Consider the following 19545-nt stretch of genomic DNA (forward strand, 5'->3'; position numbering starts at 1 on the left):
GCAAGGCCTCCTAAGGCCTAGCTTTGCAACTCACAAGAAATCACTCTGCCGTGTTCTGTTGATCAAAGCGAGTCACAAGGCCAGCCCAGACTCAAGGCAGGAAAAATAGATCCTACCGCTCGATGGGAAGAGTGGCAGAGTCACCTTGCAGAAGTGCGAGAGGGATGGAAGGAAATGTCACACACATCTTTGCAAACAATTTACCAGACACTCCGTTTGTATTCCTGTCCCATGCCCCACAGATGTTAGGGGCAGTCCTGCAAAAAACAATAACAACAATACTACCAAACTTTTATCCACTCCCTCTGAATGCAATAATTTAGTAAAGTGAAGTTGATTCAGGGAGTCATTTGAGGGGAAATGTAAAAGCCAAGGCTTGGGAAGTGATTGATATGAAATCGTTGTTTAATTTGGAAGAGAACAGTACACAATGTTCAGTGCTTGTCATTAATCCCATGACTTTCTTTTTAAATAGCTGCTGCCATCTTGAGTAAAGTAAATCTGTCTGTGGATCCTTGTGATAATTTCTTCCGGTTCGCCTGTGATGGCTGGATAGACAGCAATCCAATTCCTGAAGATATGCCAAGCTATGGGGTTTATCCTTGGCTGAGACATAATGTTGACCTCAAGTTGAAGGGTAAGTTTCTGCTGGGGTTTGGTGATGCCCTTTACAGAGAGCAATATTTGACAAGAAAAACATAGTTTTGGATTTGAAGCATGACTGCTCCCTTTTTAACTGTACTAAATTCATTTTCAAGATCTTTTTTAAATGGAAGATTGAAAGGAAAGTTGTGGAATTCGTCTCCCAGATCTCATTGCACGCCTAGCATAGGTTGTTATCTTCACATTTGATAATAGTAAGTTCTGCTGAAGCGTAAATAGCATTTGATTGAGGTTGGGAGCAAAGGAATAGTTAATGGAAATTATGTTAATATACTTATTTGTCTCTTGTGTTTGGAGCAAACTTTGTCACTTGCTCATTGTGTCCTGGATTTTCATGATTTACAAAATGTACTTAACACCTCATTGTCTTTTGACATCACTTTTGAGAACTCTGGATGACCTTGTGTTTGTCATATTGTTCCTGTTAACTTCGAAGTTGGCTCCGGGGAGACTGTCTTTTTCTCCCATGTCCTCTCTAGCAACGACAAGCTCACACACACGTACTCGCATGTGCCTGCACAAACACTTCAGAAGTTGAGAATGTCTTTGACTAGGGGATCTTCTGTTTGCATTGGATCTAATTTTTATGCTGAGCTATTGGAGAAAGCCACTTCAGGAGGGAAGTGGGGAAGTTTCAAGGACAGATAAGGTGGTCATTGTTGAGAGGAGGCAAAAATAGTATGCGTTTTTTTCCTCTTTTTGATAACTTATGCCATATAACTCGTGTTCAGTAACACCTACAAAGAATTTCTGAGAAGTTAAAAGAATCATTTTTCTTTCTTCCCCATCTCCCCAAGATTTTAAGTACATGGAAATTAAACATATATCAATTCACATACACATTATAACAACTGAAGCTATTGGCAAAATAATTAGATACCTATTGTCAATTGTAAGGAAAAATGTGCTTGAATTTCACAGTTGGATATGAATCATATGGACTTATATTTTCTACCAGGAGGCCCAAACTTAGTCTTCATAAATTATAAATGAGAATTTTTGAAAATGTCAGAGTTTTCCCCCTAACTCAACAGGTGAGATTCCCATACTAGAGAACCATAAATAAGAACTTCAGGAATGAATTTACTAATACTTATTTCCCTGTACGATATTAACCCATGCTGGTCCGTCACCTACTGCTCTTGCCTATTTCCTGTTTCCTTTCTCTGGCTTCTTTTCTTCCTAGACATAGAGATGTGTGCACACGCACACACACAGAATCATGCATGCAGAAATATCACTGAAGGATAAGAAAAAGACAAGATTTCCAGATAAATGCTCCTTTTATATTAGTTATAGCCAAAAGATTTCTATCTTCAGGGTATGAAGCAGTTACAATAATTTAAAGAACCTTCTGGGGGTGTCTTAATGTAAAAATCAGTATTGATGTACTTTGAGAAGGATGCTGTATATTGGCTCCTCCAAAATTCATAGAAATAAGAGTAAATTGTTCAGAGCAGCATGAGGGTTTTTGTTTGCTTGCTTTTAAAAAATGAAAAATTTTATTTCCAAGCTCAATGGGGAAAATAAAAAAAGAGCAGAAACAACATGCAAAAAGTAAGAAGAAAGTCACCCATAAGTCCACCCTTAGGAATAACTACTAATAAAGCAATTGGGTATATCTTTCCAGGTGTTTCCCCAAGCGTGGGCACACACGTATAGCCTCATACACACACCTATATATTTAAAAAATTAGCTGATATCATGCATGCTACTCTGTCCCCTGCTTTAAAAACTGATGTATTGCTCATAGACTTGGATTATGTCAGTAGTTATCTTTTCCTATTATAAATAACACTATAATAAATATCCATGTGTATACATCTTTATGTTTTTCTCTAAATGTATCCGTAGGATAAATTCCCAAAAATGGAATTGTTATGTTGAAAGAGTATTCACAGTTTAATTTTTGATGCGTATGGCAGAATCACCCTTTAGAAAATTATTTCTAGGTCTTTATATATTTTCTTGCTATTTTAAATGGTTACTTTTCTCCATCAACTGTTTTTTGTGGTATAAAGTAGGTCAGCAAACTATGGCCTGTGGGTCAATTCCAGCCCACTGCCTGTTTTTGCAATAAAGTTTTATTGCAAGACAGCCACATTCATCCATTTATGCATTATCAATGGTTACTTTTGTGCTACAATGACAGAGTTGAATAGTTGCTACAGAGACCATTTAGCCTGCAAAGCCTAAAGTATTTACTCTCTGACCGTTATGGAAAAAGTTTGCCAATCGTGATGCCTGGTGTAAAGCTTTGATATAGCTATATTGGATCTGATTAGAACTATCTTATTAATAACCTTTTGGTGGCTTCTTTGGGGTTTTTTTAGGTAGGTAATCATAAAATTAAGAAGGAATTACAATTTTTTGTCTCTCCTCTCCTTTTGCTATATTTGCTAGAGCCTCCAGAACAAGTGTTGAATAATAGCAATGATAATGGGTGTAATTTTTCTTTTCCTAGCTTGGGTGGTAAAGCCTCAAGTATTTCCCGCCTACCCAGTATATTTTTTTCCTTTGTTTCTAATAGGTATTCTTTATTGTTTTCTGTTATTCTTAGTTTGCAAAAAGGCATTGTTCAGGGAAAATGTCTCTTCACTTTTTATTGAGACTCACATGGAGTATCTCAACTTCTGTAGATTTTCTCATGCTGAACTAACCTCATAATCCTGAAATAAATTCTGCCTATGAATGGTTTATTATTTTCTTTAAGGACATCTATAGAATTGAATAAACTAGTATTTTGTTTTGTACATTTGTGTCTATATTTATGATTCATATTGGTCCATGGACTTTTGTGTGCTAAGTTTGTCAGTTCTGTTATCAAGATTGTGCTGGCCTTGTGAAACAAAATTGGAGGCTTCCCACATATTTCTGTGCTCTGGGAAAGACACGACCAGTGAAATCCCAAGTTATTCTGTGATAAGCACTGTAAAGGATGAACCCAAAAATTGATCCTGGGGCTCTTGCTTCGAGTACCAAGAAGGAGAGCACAAGAAGGAGAGAGATGGTGGAGTAGGGTCTCTTTTAAATTATTAGCATCTTGTACCGTATGTTTGTGTTTGAAATATAAAAATATGTATTCTTTAGAGTTTTTAATTTTGAGGTAATTCAGACTTACAGAAAAGTTAAAACAATAGCACGAGGAGCTCCCGTATACCCTTTACCAACATTCCCTGATTGTTACCGTTTTGCTACATTTGCTTTATCATAGTATTCTTTCATTCTGTCTATAGATGTATAGATATTCTCATTCTCTGTCTATATCTGTACATTTACACATATAAATAATGAGAAGATATATCTATACATGTATAGATGGATAGATATTGATATACAGATAGCTTTGTGGATATTTTTCTGAACTCTAAGTATGTTGCAGACCATTAGATATTCTTGAAATGTGTAAGTAGAGCTTTTCAAATATCAGATGTGCTGACAATCTTATTTTTTTAATCACTGGATCTTTAAATTCTGTCTGTATCTTTTTATATATTCTATATCTATCTATACATCTATGTATCTCTCGGTCTATCTACCCATCCCTCCAGCCATCCAGGTAATACCAGGTCATTGTAGACCAACTATAAATGAATAACGAGAAGAAACACTTCAAGAAGAAGAACTTCAGATCCCACCACCCAGTGATAACTTTTAAATGCTAATATATATAAAATTATATGTATATCTCAAAAGGGATCATATATTCCATTTTTATAATCTTCCCTGTTTACTTGACATGTTAACATCTTTTCATGTCAGTAAAAATAGATCTATGCCGTCATTTGCCATGACTGCTTTGTATGGATATACTACAGTTGATGTAATCAATTCCTGTGTTGCCATTTAGATTGTTTCCAGATTTTTTACTCATTGTAAGCTACTCAGAGCATGAGTTTTGAAGCCACAGCTGGATTCGAATCCTGGTTCCTTTTCATTTCTCCTCTGTGTCACTTTTGGCCAATTACTCATCTCACCTAGCTCAGTTTTCTTAGCTTTCAAATGGAGATAAGAATACCCATTTCATCGAGTTTGTGAGGACTAAAGGAGATGACCTGTATAAATTACCCAGTCTGGTTCCTGGCATTCAGCAGGCCTTCAATAAATATTTGTCCTTTGCTCCTCTATTTCGTCTCAAAGAAAGTTCTAAGGCTCATGAAGTAATGTCTATCAAATGCTTTAAGTTTTATTCTGGTCTGGTCTTTTGTAAATATCATGTGCTTCCAAAAATATTGAATACTGTCTAGATATTTTTCCTCACCCTTGATAAGAAGAGAGAACATCCAAAAATAAAACCCAATGCTACCAATCAAAAGAATACCATTTTCTTATGGCTGATAGAGAACACACAGATACGGCTGTCCAATTTGTGAAGTAAAATGGATTTGACAGACCTGGCTGATGAAAAATTACCCTCTATTGAAGTCAGCAAGCTGGCCTCGTAAATTTTTTCTTTAAATGGCATATAAGACTCAGATTTCTACTTGGAAAAGAAAATTATTTCTTGTTCTCTCTAAGAAGCAGGATTTTTTTCCAAAAGGCTGAATGTAGTCATGTGTTTGAATGTCTTAAAATTTCCTTCCTACAAAACCTCCCAAATTTGTCTTCACGTGACCGTGAAGATGACACAGCATGCGTTGCTTATGAACGACCAGATGAAAATTTTGCAAATGAGCACTTATGAAACATGAGGCAATGAGTGAGATAGAGCACTTGTGTCAAACAGAAGACAGATGACTCAAGCTAGGGCCAGCTCATCTCTAGTATGGAATAGCAGTCTTTGCCAGTATTTTCTAAAGAAATGCAGTATATTATTATGTTCAAGCACAGACATCCCCAGAAGAACAATAAGATGAAGTAGGATCCATGCATTAATGAGCAGAGGAAGATGATCGTGATTCATAGATCGGTTATTTATTTGTAAATACCTGCTGGCTGAGAATCAAATGGTTGTCATAATTAAATAATCCCCTCCATAATCTTGTTTTTCCTACAGATGATCCTAGCCAAATCATCTTTTGCAGATAATAGAAAGCTGAAAACTTCAGTTCAGCTCCTGTGAAGTCATTTGATAATTGGGAAGTTCAGATTATTGAAGACATAGTGAATTGTGTCATTTTCCTCATGCCATGCACATAGTATAAAGATGTACCAAAGTGAGCCTTGACATCAAGTTCTTTGAAACAAATGATGTCAGACTGGAAAAAAAACAAAACGAGAATGTGGTGGTTAAATGCTAAGGAGCAACCAGCTTTTGTGGTGGGCTTTTTATTCCTGGTGAAAACTCAGCCCCTGGAAGTCTCAGTGAGTCTGCTGTATAAACTGGGTGCACCCACTCCGAGCAGATTCCTATTTTTCTGATCATGCTGGCTCTTTTTCAAGTGACCACACAGGAAGCAACAAATGGCTCAATTTTACATATGTCATCATCAGTCCTGCCTGCACAGAGGGTGCTGTGTGAAGATTTGGGCCTGTATGGAATACTTTTAGAATGTGAAGTGAAATGATTTTACCCTAAAGGTTTTTTTGTTGTTCACGTTTTTCCTAATCTCAGTACACCATTTGAGCAGGGATAGGGGTGTGGGTGCGTGGAGTGTGAGGAAGGGGAAAGAAGTCGTCCAACTTAAAACGTTTAGCAATTTGGGGCTGGCCCCGTGGCCGAGTGGTTAAGTTCGCGCGCTCCGCTGCAGGCGGCCCAGTGTTTCGTTGGTTCGAATCCTGGGCGCGGACATGGCACTGCTCGTCAGACCACGCTGAGGCAGCGTCCCACATGCCACAACTAGAAGAACCCACAACGAAGAATACACAACTATGTACAGGGGGCTTTGGGGAGAAAAAGGAAAAAATAAAATCTTTAAAAAAAAAAAAAGTTTAGCAATTTGTTGTTAGGAGACACTCACTTCAGATATAGAAATGAATTTCTTCCTGAAGGCATTGTGAAAAACGTGCACGTAGCTCTCAGAGATGTTCTCTTTCTAAACAGCTGAAGGAAGTAGAGGCCATGAGAATGGCTACCATGTGTAAAAGCTTGTGTTCTGGTAGTTCTGACAGTCAGCATGCTAGGTTTTCTTCTTGTGTGTTCCTTTCCACCCCCACTGCATGTCCTTGTCTTCCTTTTTGACTCTTACCTACTCCAAGCCTTCGATTTTTTCCCCCATGGCTTTACTGTAGCTCTTCTGTCAAAGTGATTAATATTAAAATAAGTTGAGTATGCTTGATAAAAACCACGTCTATTCATTACATTCGTTCTGAGTTGTATGCTCCTTAATTTGGGAGAAATACACTTGCTTCAAACAGATTGACATGCATAGCATTTTGACTATTATTAATCTGTGAACTCAAGACTATTTACTGAGCATTTACTTTTTTCCTGGCACCAATTGCTTTCAGTCACAAGTAGCAGAAACCCCAACTCAAATTGGCTTAAACAATAAAGAAAATTTGCTGGGTTCACATAACCAAAATGTCTAGTAGTAATGTGAACTTCAGGTAAGGGTTGATCCAGCAGCTGAACCATGTTATTAAGGATCACATTTCTTTCTTTCTCTCTACTCTGACATCTACTGTCTCGTTCTTCTAAGTTTGTTTGGTCATAAGATTGTTGCCAACAGCAACCAGAATTGACACTTCCTCATTCACACCCAGCAAGAGGCATTGTGTTAGACACAGGAAAATACAGAAGTGGAGAGGCTAATAAGGCTGGCCCTGTGGCCGAGTGGTTAAGTTCATGTGCTCTGCTTTGGCAGACCAGGGTTTCACCAGTTCAGATCCTGGGCGTGGACCTAGCTCAGCTCATCAAGCCATACTGTGACGGCATCCCACATAGCAGAACCAGAAGGACCTACAACTAGAAGATACAACTGTGTACTGGGGGTCTTTGGGTAGAAGAAGAAAGAAAACAAAAAGAAAAGAAGGTTGGAAACAGATGTTAGCTCAGCTGCCAATCTTTAAAAAAAAAAAAAGGCCCCCCCAAGACTACTCATGTGGAAATTAAAAATCTGCACATCTCAAAATGTTTCAATAGATGTTGTAATCCAGGCTCTGGAGCTGCACTGTTCAATCTGGTAGCCACTAGCCGCGTGTGGCTCTTGAGCACTTGAAATATGGCTAGCTGGAATTGAGATGTGCTGTAAGTGTAAGATACACACCAAATTTCAGAATTCATTCAAAAAATATGTAAAATATCTAATAGATGATTTATTTCATCAATTACATATTGAAATGATAATATTTTCAGACATTGGGTTAAATAAAATATATTATTAAACATAATTTCACCTGTTTTGTTTTACTTTATTAAATGTAGCTACAAGAAAACTAACAATTGCTTATGTGGCTCAGATAATATTTCTACAGACAGTGCTGCTCTGGAGCCCTGAAGAGGCCATTAGAAAGGTGAGCTATCTGGGAATACATTTAAGTTTATTTCAGTGATAGATTTCAGTGATAGAGAAGGGTCAAAGAACACTGGTATTAAAAATAGTTTTCTATTCCCATCTCCAGTCCCTCTCTATCCTGTTACCCTATTAGTGTCCTTTGTGGCACTTATAGCCATCTAAAATTATCTTGTTTGTGTACTTGCTTACTTGCCTCCCTGCCCCCAGCAGATGGTAAATTCCCTGAGAGCCAGAATCTTGTTCATTTTGGGCTTCACTGTGACTCAGCACCCGGCATAGTGCCTGGCACATAGCTGATGCTCAGTAAATAGTTGTTGAAGAAAGGAGAGAAAGATTGTGCCCACTGTGAGTGGCTGGATGCAGTGGTGGGGTGACTGGCTGGCTGAATGGGGAGGGGTGGCTTTCTCTTCTCTTTTCTCCCCCTCTTCCTATGCCTGGGGCTTTGCATGTTGTCCCAGAAGAGCCCTGAGATGCAACTAGAGCTTGCCCCTTAGGGGAGGGGAAGAGTAATTGTCAGTTCTCCATTTGTGTTGCAGGCCTCAGGAAGGCAGGACCAGGGAGTGGGCAGTGAGACAGGTTAGAGCCCTTCCCAGGGCTCCAAGACTCCCTGGCAGTATGATCTGTGTAAATTACGACAAGGAAGATAAGAACTCACAGGATGGTGTTCAAGTTTGGGCTCTGAAAAGAGATTGGGGGTCTGCCACCTACTGGCTATGTGACCGCAGGCAAACCACTTGCCTCTGAGCTTCAGTTTCTCATCTGGGGATACTGTTGGATGAATTTAATGAGATGTGTCGAAAGTCTTCCGCACAGGGTTCAATAAATGGCATCTGGTATTACTGTTAATTTCATGAGAATTAAACTAACATTTTAAAAACACTTGGCACGTAGTAGATGCTTAACAAATGTTAGTTTCCTAGCCAAATAAAAATTACAACTTTAACTGATAAGAAAATTTAACAGCATTATTAAAGTAAAATACTGTGATCTAGTTTTCCCCCAAAGTCCCAACATGCCTGTAAATAAGGTAGCTAATCCTGAAAGAGGTAAGCGTTGGGGTGAAAATGATAGATGAGGATATTCGTGTGTATTTCCAACATTTATTGCCAGATTTTGGTCATGACCCCAGACCCGGGAAGTTCTTGATAACCTAATTGGTTAGACAGCACATTCATTGGGGAACATGAGTTTTAAATCACTCTTGCAGGGAGAGAGAGAGGAGGAAAGGGGAATTGGTGAAAATAAGGGAAAAATGTCATCTTCGGCCGCTCTTGATCCTCTAGATGTCATTGCTTTGTTTGTTTATACGAATTTCCCTTCTCTCTTTTCTTTCCCTCGTCCCTAGGGGATCCTTAACTCGGGGCCACAGCCCCTCAAAAGGGCTGTGGATAGAATTCAGGGACTTGAATGGGAAAATAAGCACTTTTACTTTCACTAACCTCTGACAGAACTCTAGCATTTTCTTTAGTTATGAACGTAGGCAACAAACTCTGGTGTTATTAGCCATGACTTTATTACCAGTGGGAATCATCGTTATTTTTCTATCTTGATACAGATGTTGCAGGCATCTTGAAATATTATCTACGTACATCACCACATCAAAATCATGGTAGTGGCTAGACCCCACGCTAGATCTTATTATTTAATGAGTTAATGAAGTAACACACATGATGTCAAACAATAAAACAACTGTTTTGTTAACTGTGTTTCAGAATCACTGATTTCTGTTGTAAACGTATGTTTCTTAAGCACGTATAAACGTTATTTTGAGAATGATCTGTAGGTTTAAGAGCCTGCCCATGGGATGAATGGCACAGAAACGATTAAGAACCCCTGTCTCTGTAAAGATTGCTGGGACAGGCCTCAAGAAGGTGTAGTTTTATTTAACTCCAGCCTTTCGGAGCATCCTAATTCAGGTGTTTTGAGTAGAGTTGGCTATTACATGGCCGCATGGGTCCTCGCATACCCAAATCTTTGAATGTCCGCTGTCTAGAATCCCTGGGTAATGAGCACGTTACTGACAGTGAATATGTGTTTATAAGGATGTTAGATGAAACCCGAGATTTGTGTTTGGAGATTTGTGCCAATGCCAAGCCTTGAACTGATTAAGTGCAGGCTTTGTGGGATTACCTATGGCACGGAATAAATATATTTATAGATGAAATTACTGAGTGTTGCTACCTGCCTATTATGAAAGCAGAGAGTTAAAGGTCAATGCCCAACTAGAGATGATACAGCTTTTGTTGTGGTGTAGTTAGAAATATTTACAAACAGTGCAAATGATTGAAAATAGTAATATACAAAGTAGAGTCTTTATTCATAAATACATATTATGCGATGTATGAAGGAGCTCGCTTGCCATCTGATCTTGAAGACAGGGACTCTTGGTTGGACTTGGAAGGGTCAGGGTAGAGAGGGACTGTAAATATGGAGGTGCTGTGAATGAAGTTCTAAGGAGAAGACCGAATTAGTATAACCTGGCTTTGTTGGAAGGAAGGCATGAACGGGGCTGTTGGTGAGAGATGACAGGAGCGAGATGGGCGGATGAAGGATGTCGGAATCCATTTGTGAGATTTTTGACTCACAGCAGGGAATGCTGAGGTTTCTGAGAAGTGGAGCAACAGCCTGGAAATGCTGTGCATGGGAATATTGACTGAAAAAAGGAGTGCAAAAGCAGATGAGGGGGCATTTTTGTAGTGTAAATATTGCAACACGTTATGAAAAGTTGCCTGCAAGTTAGCTTGAATGTTGTAGGAAGAAAGAAACATTTTACTTTAGAAAATTGTCAACTAAATTTAGTTTCTTTTGACTAAATATAAGTTCTTTGGCATGACTAATGACGCAGGATATGTGCATCCTGAGAAAGACATATATACACCCACAGTGACACTCCTCAACCTGCCCACACCCAGGCCCTGTTTTGCAAGGTTGGTGTGTATAAGTGTAGTTTGCTTTGCAGTTGTTTGGAAGGGTCGCATATTTTTGAAAAGCCACTTCCTGAAAGACATGACTGTTTGGGCAGGGAAGAAAAATCCTAGCTGGCTTGCGTGGTAACGGTTTGGAAGCGTACCCACGTGAGCTTCAGTGGTAACGATTCCTGAAATTCCTCCAAGTCCCCACGTGTTCCTGCTGTTGCTTGCCAGAAGCCGGAATAATAATGGAGCTGAGAATATGGGATTTTTGCAGGAACTTCTAAGGGTCATCCAGATTTCACAGCAGAAGCAGATGACTCAGATTTTCTGGGCCTTGAAACCTTCGTCTTAGAGAAATGGGTCAGTCACTTGCCTTTACTGTACTCCTAATTGGTCAATGGCAAAACTCAGGCACTAGAAAAATTAAAAAGCTGGTTGTACACAAAAGTGCTTGGGTAAACTGAGTTGTTAATTTCACCCTTGCGTTTCCAAACTCCCTGATGAGATGGCTTCAGCTGCTCACTCACCTTCAATTTTGAGAACCTTTCGATTAGGACTTGAAGGTATGGATGGGTCCAGCATCTTTACAATGTTGCAAAATCCCCATTTCTATCCCAACTTACTCCGAATGGGAGTTATTTCTACTCATTACTGTGAAGTGAGCCTTTAACAGATTTCAGAAAAAATTCGTGTGAGTACATCACACAGAGAAGGGCCTAACAGGCCAGGCATTATAGAGGTGACCTTATTTAATAATACCCTTAGTTACCATTTGTTGAACTCTCTAAAACTGAACTCCCAACAAGCCTATAAGATTTATCCTCATTTTACAAATGGGGGAACAAAGGCACCGAGCAGTACAATAGCCAGTCCAAGATCACACAGTGAATAGGCGATGGAACTAGGATTAGGATTTAGATGGTTTGATCCTTAGTGCTTGGTAAAAGCCCTGAAAACTAGGAAGGTGGTGTTATCCCATTTTACAGTTGTGAAAGCTGAGGTTTAGAGAGGTTAAGTAACTCACCCATATTCACACAGCTAGTAATCTATAAATGTCTCCATTTATAGATTTATAAATTTATTTATAAATTACTCAAGGGTCATGTCCAAACTAAGCAAGTAGAGAACTGTAGCCAGTGTCCATTGGAGAGGGTTCTGTGAGTTTTCTGAAATGAGAACCATTCAAAATAACCACTCTGGCAGTATGCTTTGCTAGTTGACATTAAAGAATGCCAGGCAATGCCCTAAGTAATTTATTAATTTCTCTCAATTTATATTTCCCAACATTTTGGCCAAGTTCTGGAAGAAAGTGAGAAAAAAAGTGAGATTTCTTTTTTCCCCCTTGATCTACACGCTGTTCTGGATACATACCAGTGCAGGTAAATTAAGATGTAAAATTCTGTTATTTTAGTCGAGGTCAAAGGTGTTGGTGTCAGTCTGGAACTTAGGAGCTGTGGAGAAGAGGAAGTTGGGGTTTGAAAGCTGCAGGTCGTTGCCAGAATGAAACATGTCTAGTGGGGATGCATGGGAAGTGCTGGGTGAGGAAAGGAGGCAATTGTGGCTCTGGCTGAGGTCTAAAGGCTGCACAGCCCATGGTGTGGCAGGATGCCCGTGAAGCTGCTCTCACCAGAGGCCTCACGCCTGCCTTCCCACTTGGCCAAACTTGTATTTTTGCCCCTGAGACCTGGATGTGAAACCTAATATTCAGGAGTTAAAATGTCTCAACTCACTGGAGGTTCACTTGTCCTTAAAGTACTTTTGAAGTCATTTGGAATAATTTTCATATTTCTTTTATTTAAATCCAAACACAGCTTTAATATTCCAGACACATTTGTTATTTCCCAGAATGAAAAATACTGGGTCTTCTGTAGTGGTAACACTATAGTTATATGCAACTTTTTGGGTTATATTTATTTGACTTAAAATTAAGCAAGAGAACACAGAAACACCGCTGAGTCTTCCATAGCCTTAACTAAATTAGTGCCATATTTCATCAAATCAAAAATACTGTCAACTGTAAGATGCACTGTTGTTTCATGTATGCTAAGACTAAGCTGTTACACAATGCTTTCTTATCACTTGATATTTTTATGTTTGTTGAAAGAGTTCTTTTAGACTTAGACATTAATTTTTATCATATGTTACTCCTTGGCATTAATTAAAAAAGGAAATCGCAAGCAGAAGGAGTGGTTGTTCCTAAAACTTCTTTGCAGTCTTTTTGATTTCAAATCATCAGTGCTTTTGTTTTCTCACAAAACATTGTCCTCTTTCCATCAACAACAGCAGTGATTCAGCATTTCTCTAAAAAAGTGCTCCCGTTGTCTCAGGGATTTTCCTCCAAGATTGCCTTTTTGGATATGCAGGAAGTTTTCATTTCGTTGCCAAATCGTAGTGAAATCTCTCTGAAGACATTGTAAGTGACAGTTTACTAGCCATGCAACCAACTCATTTGAAGAGCCGACTGTAAGAACTGCTAGATCAAGTTCACGCATGGGCAGGCAAAGGCAACTACATCGTGACTGTGCCTGGCTGACAGTTTTAAGATGGATTCCAATTTCAGAGATGTTAACATGTGAAAAAAATGGGCTTCTTAGAATTGATGAAATATGATATATAAATTGTATTTCCAATAATGCAGGCTCCCCCACTGCTTGTCACAATCTGCCTTGTTTCTGTGCTTTCAACAATTTCAGCGGCATTTGCGGGCTGTTCCCTCCTCAGCAGACCTAGGCTTGCAACACTTCCCCGATTCCTTCTTTCACTCCAATTTGCAGCTACAAAACTTTAATGCCATTCTTCCCAACCTTTAATGTGTACACGAAGCATCTGGGAATGTTGTTAAAATGCAGATTCTGATTCAGTAGGTCTGAGAAGGGACCTGAGAGTCTATGTTTCTGGCAAGTTTTCAGGTGGTGCCCACACTGCTCTTCTGGGGACCACACAATGAGTAGCCAGGCTTTACTGCATCTAAGGACACGGTATGTCACTGAAGAAATTCAGCACCTGACCAGGATGCATGGGCAGCTTAGTTTTTCCTCCATTCATGTTGTCGCTTTGATGAAAACCTATATATTGCAAGTGTCATTGTACTAGGTAAATACAAAGATTTCTTAGAATAAAAAGAAAACAAGAAGGGAGAATTATTTCTTCCCCTTAATTTGTTTTCTGAAAGATGTGTTCATTTTGTTTTCCCTTGCCTTCCTCCTCAAAAAAACTTGGGCAGCTTGAATTTATTAGGAAATCTGCATGTAATTGCAGATTAATAACCTACCCATTAATACCACATTAGTTCATTGTGATTAATAGCATCTATGTGAATGCTTAATGAATTAGTAATGACGGACTATTTGCTTGAAAGTGTCAAGAGAACATTCCATGTAAAAAGGCACTACCCATAACAGGAAAATTAATTATTTGCTGGTTGGATAATAGCTTGTCACAAACAAGATATGTTTGTTTGGAAAGCCTCATTGGTGTTGATATTTGCGCAGTGAGAGATACTTTTTAAAACATGCATAAACCTTTTAATTTAAAAAATGAGAATAGAATTTTATTTTCATCAACAGTTAAGATAGGTGTTGGAACTGATACTTATGAGAGAGGAAAACACTCGCAAATATGTGTTAGTATACTTACAAGTTTGCCTGTGTCACTAGCCAGAGATGTCCTATAGTGGCCGTTTAGATTAAGCTCTAAATTCGACTGCTTCTGCTACCTGCTGTCTATTCTGAATTCATACCTTCACTTCCCCAAGCATTTCTTGTTACTAATTTTATTCCTTTAGTAAATCATTTGTTATTTCTATGGTTCCTCACTCTTAATTCTGTGATGTCGGCCATCATTGTTTATTTCTGTCTTTGCCCTACATCTGAGGAAGCGAAGGTCAAGGAAATTATGTGACTTGCCCAAACCAATCCAGCCGTATAATTTGTCCCCCACAGATTATGGGTCTAACGTTTCAGATGTCTCCAATTTTAACCCAGGCAGAAAGAGCTGCATGAGCAGAGGCCCTTTCCAGCTGGTGCCTTTGAGGAAACCCAAGAAGCCCAGTGCGATTGGAGCTCAGAGTTGGAATGGAAAAGGGAAAAAAGACAAAACAGAAGAGAAAGGAGGGGCCAGAGCGTGCAGACCTTGTAGGCCGTATAAAGATTTTAGCCTCTGTCCTTGGGCAATGGGAAGCCATTTGTAACTGTCATGTCAAGGGGCATGATGAGTGATGCATTTTGCCAGAGCACACTGGCTGTGTGTGGAGAATGGCTCAGAGGAGGGTGTTGATGTATGGAGACCAGTTCAGAAGGCCACATCATGCTGATCTGTCTTCTAGCTTGGGATGCAGAGGAAGATAGAGTTTGTCTTGCTTGTTACAGAAAACCTCAAGCATTATTGGGTATCCTTTTCTCTCTTTTTCTCCTCAGGTTCGATGAAGGGTCATTGTCTCTTCTCTGTAGCTCCTGGTTTCTTTGAACTTGGGAAGGTACTTTACCAAGGACCCCTAATCACCCTGCAGTATCCAGTAGGGAAGCTGCAGCAGCAGCCAATGGGTACGGGAGTCGGCTCTCGTCCCACCGTCCTTTTGCCCCTTTGTGTCTCTGCTTGTGCCAAAGGTGCTACTGCTTCCCCTGTTTGGGAGGAGAGGGTTCGGGTTAGAGAAGGAAAGTGAGCCCAGCTCCTAACCCCTCACTGTCAGAAACCCAATTTTGGAGGGACAGCCTCCATGGGACCACACACTGTGTTTTGAACAGCCAGGAATAGAACCTCTGCTGCTCTCACCTCCTCATGGAAGGTGGGAGTGAAAACAGGGGTTAGTTGGGAAGTGGCTTTTTAAACCTATGTTTACAGTGTTTTGATGTCGCTGTCGTAGATGAGGGGAGGAATCGTGAAGTCTGGAGCTCAGATTTTTTAGGATTTCGGGGATGCAGTATTTATCCCACTCTTCCTCCCTGTAGGCTGTGGTATAAACTGGAGTTGAAAATAGCTGCCTTGTGTTGTTTTTCACTTTGGAAGTCTTCCGGCATAGCGCTGGTTTGTTTTTCTCTTGAACCAGTGAATGGACCCTCACCTCAAACCCTTATTGCATTTCACCTTGAAGAAAGAAACTTCTTAAAGCTGGATTTTGCAGAACTGAGGAACTAACTTAGATGGACATGGGCAAATGCAAGGAGAGTGTTTCCAGAACAAAACAGAGTAGTGCTCTCCTTGAAGAATGTTGACATTGAATTAAAATGGAGCTGCAGAGTGAGGAAATCAGCAAAGAAAGGACAGAAGCTCCTTATTTGACTTTGGGTAGGGTGGGGAAGGTGGGGGGGTGGAATGTGGGCTGATGATGTGTCCTGGGATCACAGACATCAAGAAGGACTGGTGATAATTGTCGGCTATATCTCAGTAAAGTTGGGGGAAAAGAAGGAGGGCAGGTGAATGCTGTTGGTTTAAAGTAGTGGTTCTCCAAGTGTGTTCCTTCAACCCACAGCATTAGCATTACCTGGGAATTTGTTAGAAATGCAAATTCCTGGGCCCCACCCAAGTCCTTCTGAATCAGACACTCTGGCGGAAGGACCTAACACTTTTTAACAAGCCCTTCCTATGATACTGATACACGCTCAAGTTTGTTTAGACATGCCCTACTTTGGACTAGGGCATGATGTGAAGTCAAAACTTAGGGACCAGTTAACTTTGTTCTGCTCTAACCTCACCAGGCCTCCCACCTCTGGCTAGGTGTCTCAGGAGTGTGTGTCCCTGGTCACACATAGGGTGACAAGGCAAAGGGGGTAGATGGCTCAGCACAGAGTCATTCCACCACTGCAAAAACAAGTCTCAGTGTAACCAGGGAAGGCCTTTCTTCCAGTTATGATTGAGAGATCTGTCAAGAAAGTCCACGAGGGCATTGCTGCCTCTAGCTTAGCCTCTTGGGGGCCTTGTTCTCACACAGGAAAGCAGCTTGCGGAATTTTACCTGGGGGTCAAATGAGCAAGAGTCAGAGACCTGGGTCCAAATCCAAGCTCAATTCTTATAGCTGAGTTTCCTTGGACAAATTCTTAGAGTTTTCTCCCCTGTAGAATGAGGTTAATGATACATGCCTCTTAGTGTTGGTGGGGGATTAATTGAGGTCGTGTATAGTACACCTGACACAGGGCAGGTGCTTAATAAATGAATGCTGTCACCATCGTGTCCTTGGATGTCTCAGGACTGCTCAGGAAAGACCACTGCAGGGGGTATATAACTGTACATGGCCTTTTCCTTGTAATGTCAAGATAGTAGAAATGGGAGGCAGGAGAAAAATGTAATTAGAGTTTTTACTGTAGGAAAAAACCCTGAAGATGGATTTTAATGACTTTAAGTTCAGCATAGGCCTTATATTGAATTATCTGCTAAGATACAAATTATCTAAATAGGAAAGCTACTTTTTATGAGTTAAAATATCATATTGGCAGATTCATTGTAATGCTATGCTATCAAAGAGTAATGTTAAAATTTAATTCAAATTATTTTGAAGTGTAACCCTGATAAGTGTAATCCTTATAAATTCACTTATAAGTGAACATAATGTAAGAGTTACCTTCTATTAGACTTTTGTAGTGTCTGGCAGTTTTACAAAATGGATTTCATTATGGACAAAGAGGTCTTTTGTGTTAAAAGGGGGTATTTTTATGTTATTTGGTAACCCATGATTTAGGTTGATGAGTTAGAGGTTTTTAATGCCCCTAAAATAATCTCTGCCCTTTTTTCTTAAGCTGATGCCAACCAACAATTATCATTTATAAGATGGTCATAAAATATGAACAGAGAAAAGAATTCTGACAGTTTCTCTCCCTGTATTTAGGTGGGAGTTTTCCAGAAGAATGAGAAATGTTGGCTCTTATTGTCTTTTCAGTATGTCAAACAGCCTCAGTTAATCCCATGCTTGACCGGCTGTGCGGCTGAGGCACTGCAGAGTTGAATGTCGCACAATTTGTGTGAAAACGTGAGGGTTATGGGATCCACAGACCATGACTTAGTTCAGTTGAATTTTATTTTTTAATGAGAATAACAACGGGCTTTGCAAGCTGATTTAGAGTCTTCAGTTCTAACTGCATAAGAGTTTAATACCCATGGAGTGGGAGTTAGAAAAATGAAATTTCTCAGTATGGTAAATAAACTGAGGAGCCTGGAAACCAAATTGAAGTCTGTAGCCTGGAAAATCAACAAGGACTAAAAATAGTAAGATTAGAGACGACGTTCAGCCATGGACCATCGAAGGTGATTTTTAAGTACCATCGAAGGAGAAACCAGGCCATGATATGATAGGTTTGAAAAATATACAACTAGAGAACATTTTGTTCATTACATAGGTGTGGAAGGGCATACCTTTCCTTAAAATGTAGATTTGGTTTTCCAAAGTTTTGATATTTCGTGCTTTTTCTCTCATTAGAATTAAGAGGACACGCCCCTTAATTTCTAAGGGAGAAATGTTGGCATAATGTACGTGAAACTGAGATTCACCTTGATGGCATTTGATGTGGCGCCTTTAGAATGCGGTTGCCGTTTCCATGAAGCACATCAGGCAGACAGCTCCGGCATTCCTCCTTGCTCTCTTAGCAAGTAGCTAGAGGAGTCCCTTTAGAACAGGCACATAGAAGGATTGCAGGGTGTAGGGAGAAAGAACACAAAGGACTATTTTTTAAAAAATGAATTAAAAAAAAAATTTGTAGTTGTGAAAAACACATAACAAAATTTCCATCTTAACTATTTCTAAGTATACAGTCAGTAGTGTTAAGTATATTCACATTGTTGTGCAACCAATCTCTATGACTTTTTCATCTTGCAAAACTGAAACTCTATACCCATTAAAGGAATGTGTTTTGAAAGAATTCCTGTGCTCTCGAGTGAGCCATCTCCTTCAAATGACGTCAGCTTAACACCAAGGTTCTTGGTAGGTATTTGCTCACAGGCCTAAAATTTTGTGCATTTGCAGTTTTGAAAACAGTATTAGTTGGGAAGATCCTGAATATTGCAGGAACTTCAGTTGGCTGGCCTGAACTGCATGTGACTGTTGTGAGCTCTTGACTTACCAGCGGACTGCCGAGTCCTCAGGAGTCTTGTCCTTCTTCCTTCGGAATTCCCTCTTCCTGTTCCAGAGCTCTCAGTAAAGGCCCTGTCTGAGCAGAAGTGAATTGAGTGAGTAGAATCGAGAGTTCTGTCTAGCTTCTGAGCTTAAAGGAAGTCGAATGCCAACTTAGTATTTCTCCCCCAGTATAGAAGAGCAGAGAAGTGGAAGTGGATGATTAAGCTGAGACCATTGGTAAAATAAAACTTAGGTATCTTAAAAACCAGTGTTCATGAAAACAAATGAAGTCTTGGATTTAATTATATAGGAACTGGAATGTGAGAAATGGAGGTTATGAATGTTAGCATAATCAGGGCATTGCTGATTATAAAAAGATATTATAAAAGAAGTCAGTCCAACTGCTTACAGTTCCTTTTTAGTTAGATGAAAAAAACTCTCGCAGACTTTCTTTGTCAGAAATTCTACTCAACCAATGTGCACTGTGCACCAGCCACGCCAGGCGCTAGGCCCTGGGTGTTCAGAGATGAATGTG

At 39.7% G+C, this 19545-nt stretch overlaps 1 protein-coding gene across 3 annotated transcripts in view; it reads left to right on the forward strand.

The window, feature by feature from the left end:
• The window catches only part of PHEX (phosphate regulating endopeptidase X-linked), a 195107-nt gene that overhangs the window by 12753 nt on the left and 162809 nt on the right, over positions 1 to 19545 (forward strand). For all 3 annotated transcript variants that reach the window (XM_001493470.7, XM_070256769.1, XM_023633503.2), the window contains exon 3: positions 476 to 637. In XM_001493470.7, the coding sequence (XP_001493520.1) occupies positions 476 to 637 (162 nt within the window). The remainder of the gene's footprint in view (positions 1 to 475; positions 638 to 19545) is intronic.

This window comes from Equus caballus, chromosome X, assembly GCF_041296265.1.
Source record: "Equus caballus isolate H_3958 breed thoroughbred chromosome X, TB-T2T, whole genome shotgun sequence".
NCBI classification, from domain to species: Eukaryota; Metazoa; Chordata; class Mammalia; order Perissodactyla; family Equidae; genus Equus; species Equus caballus.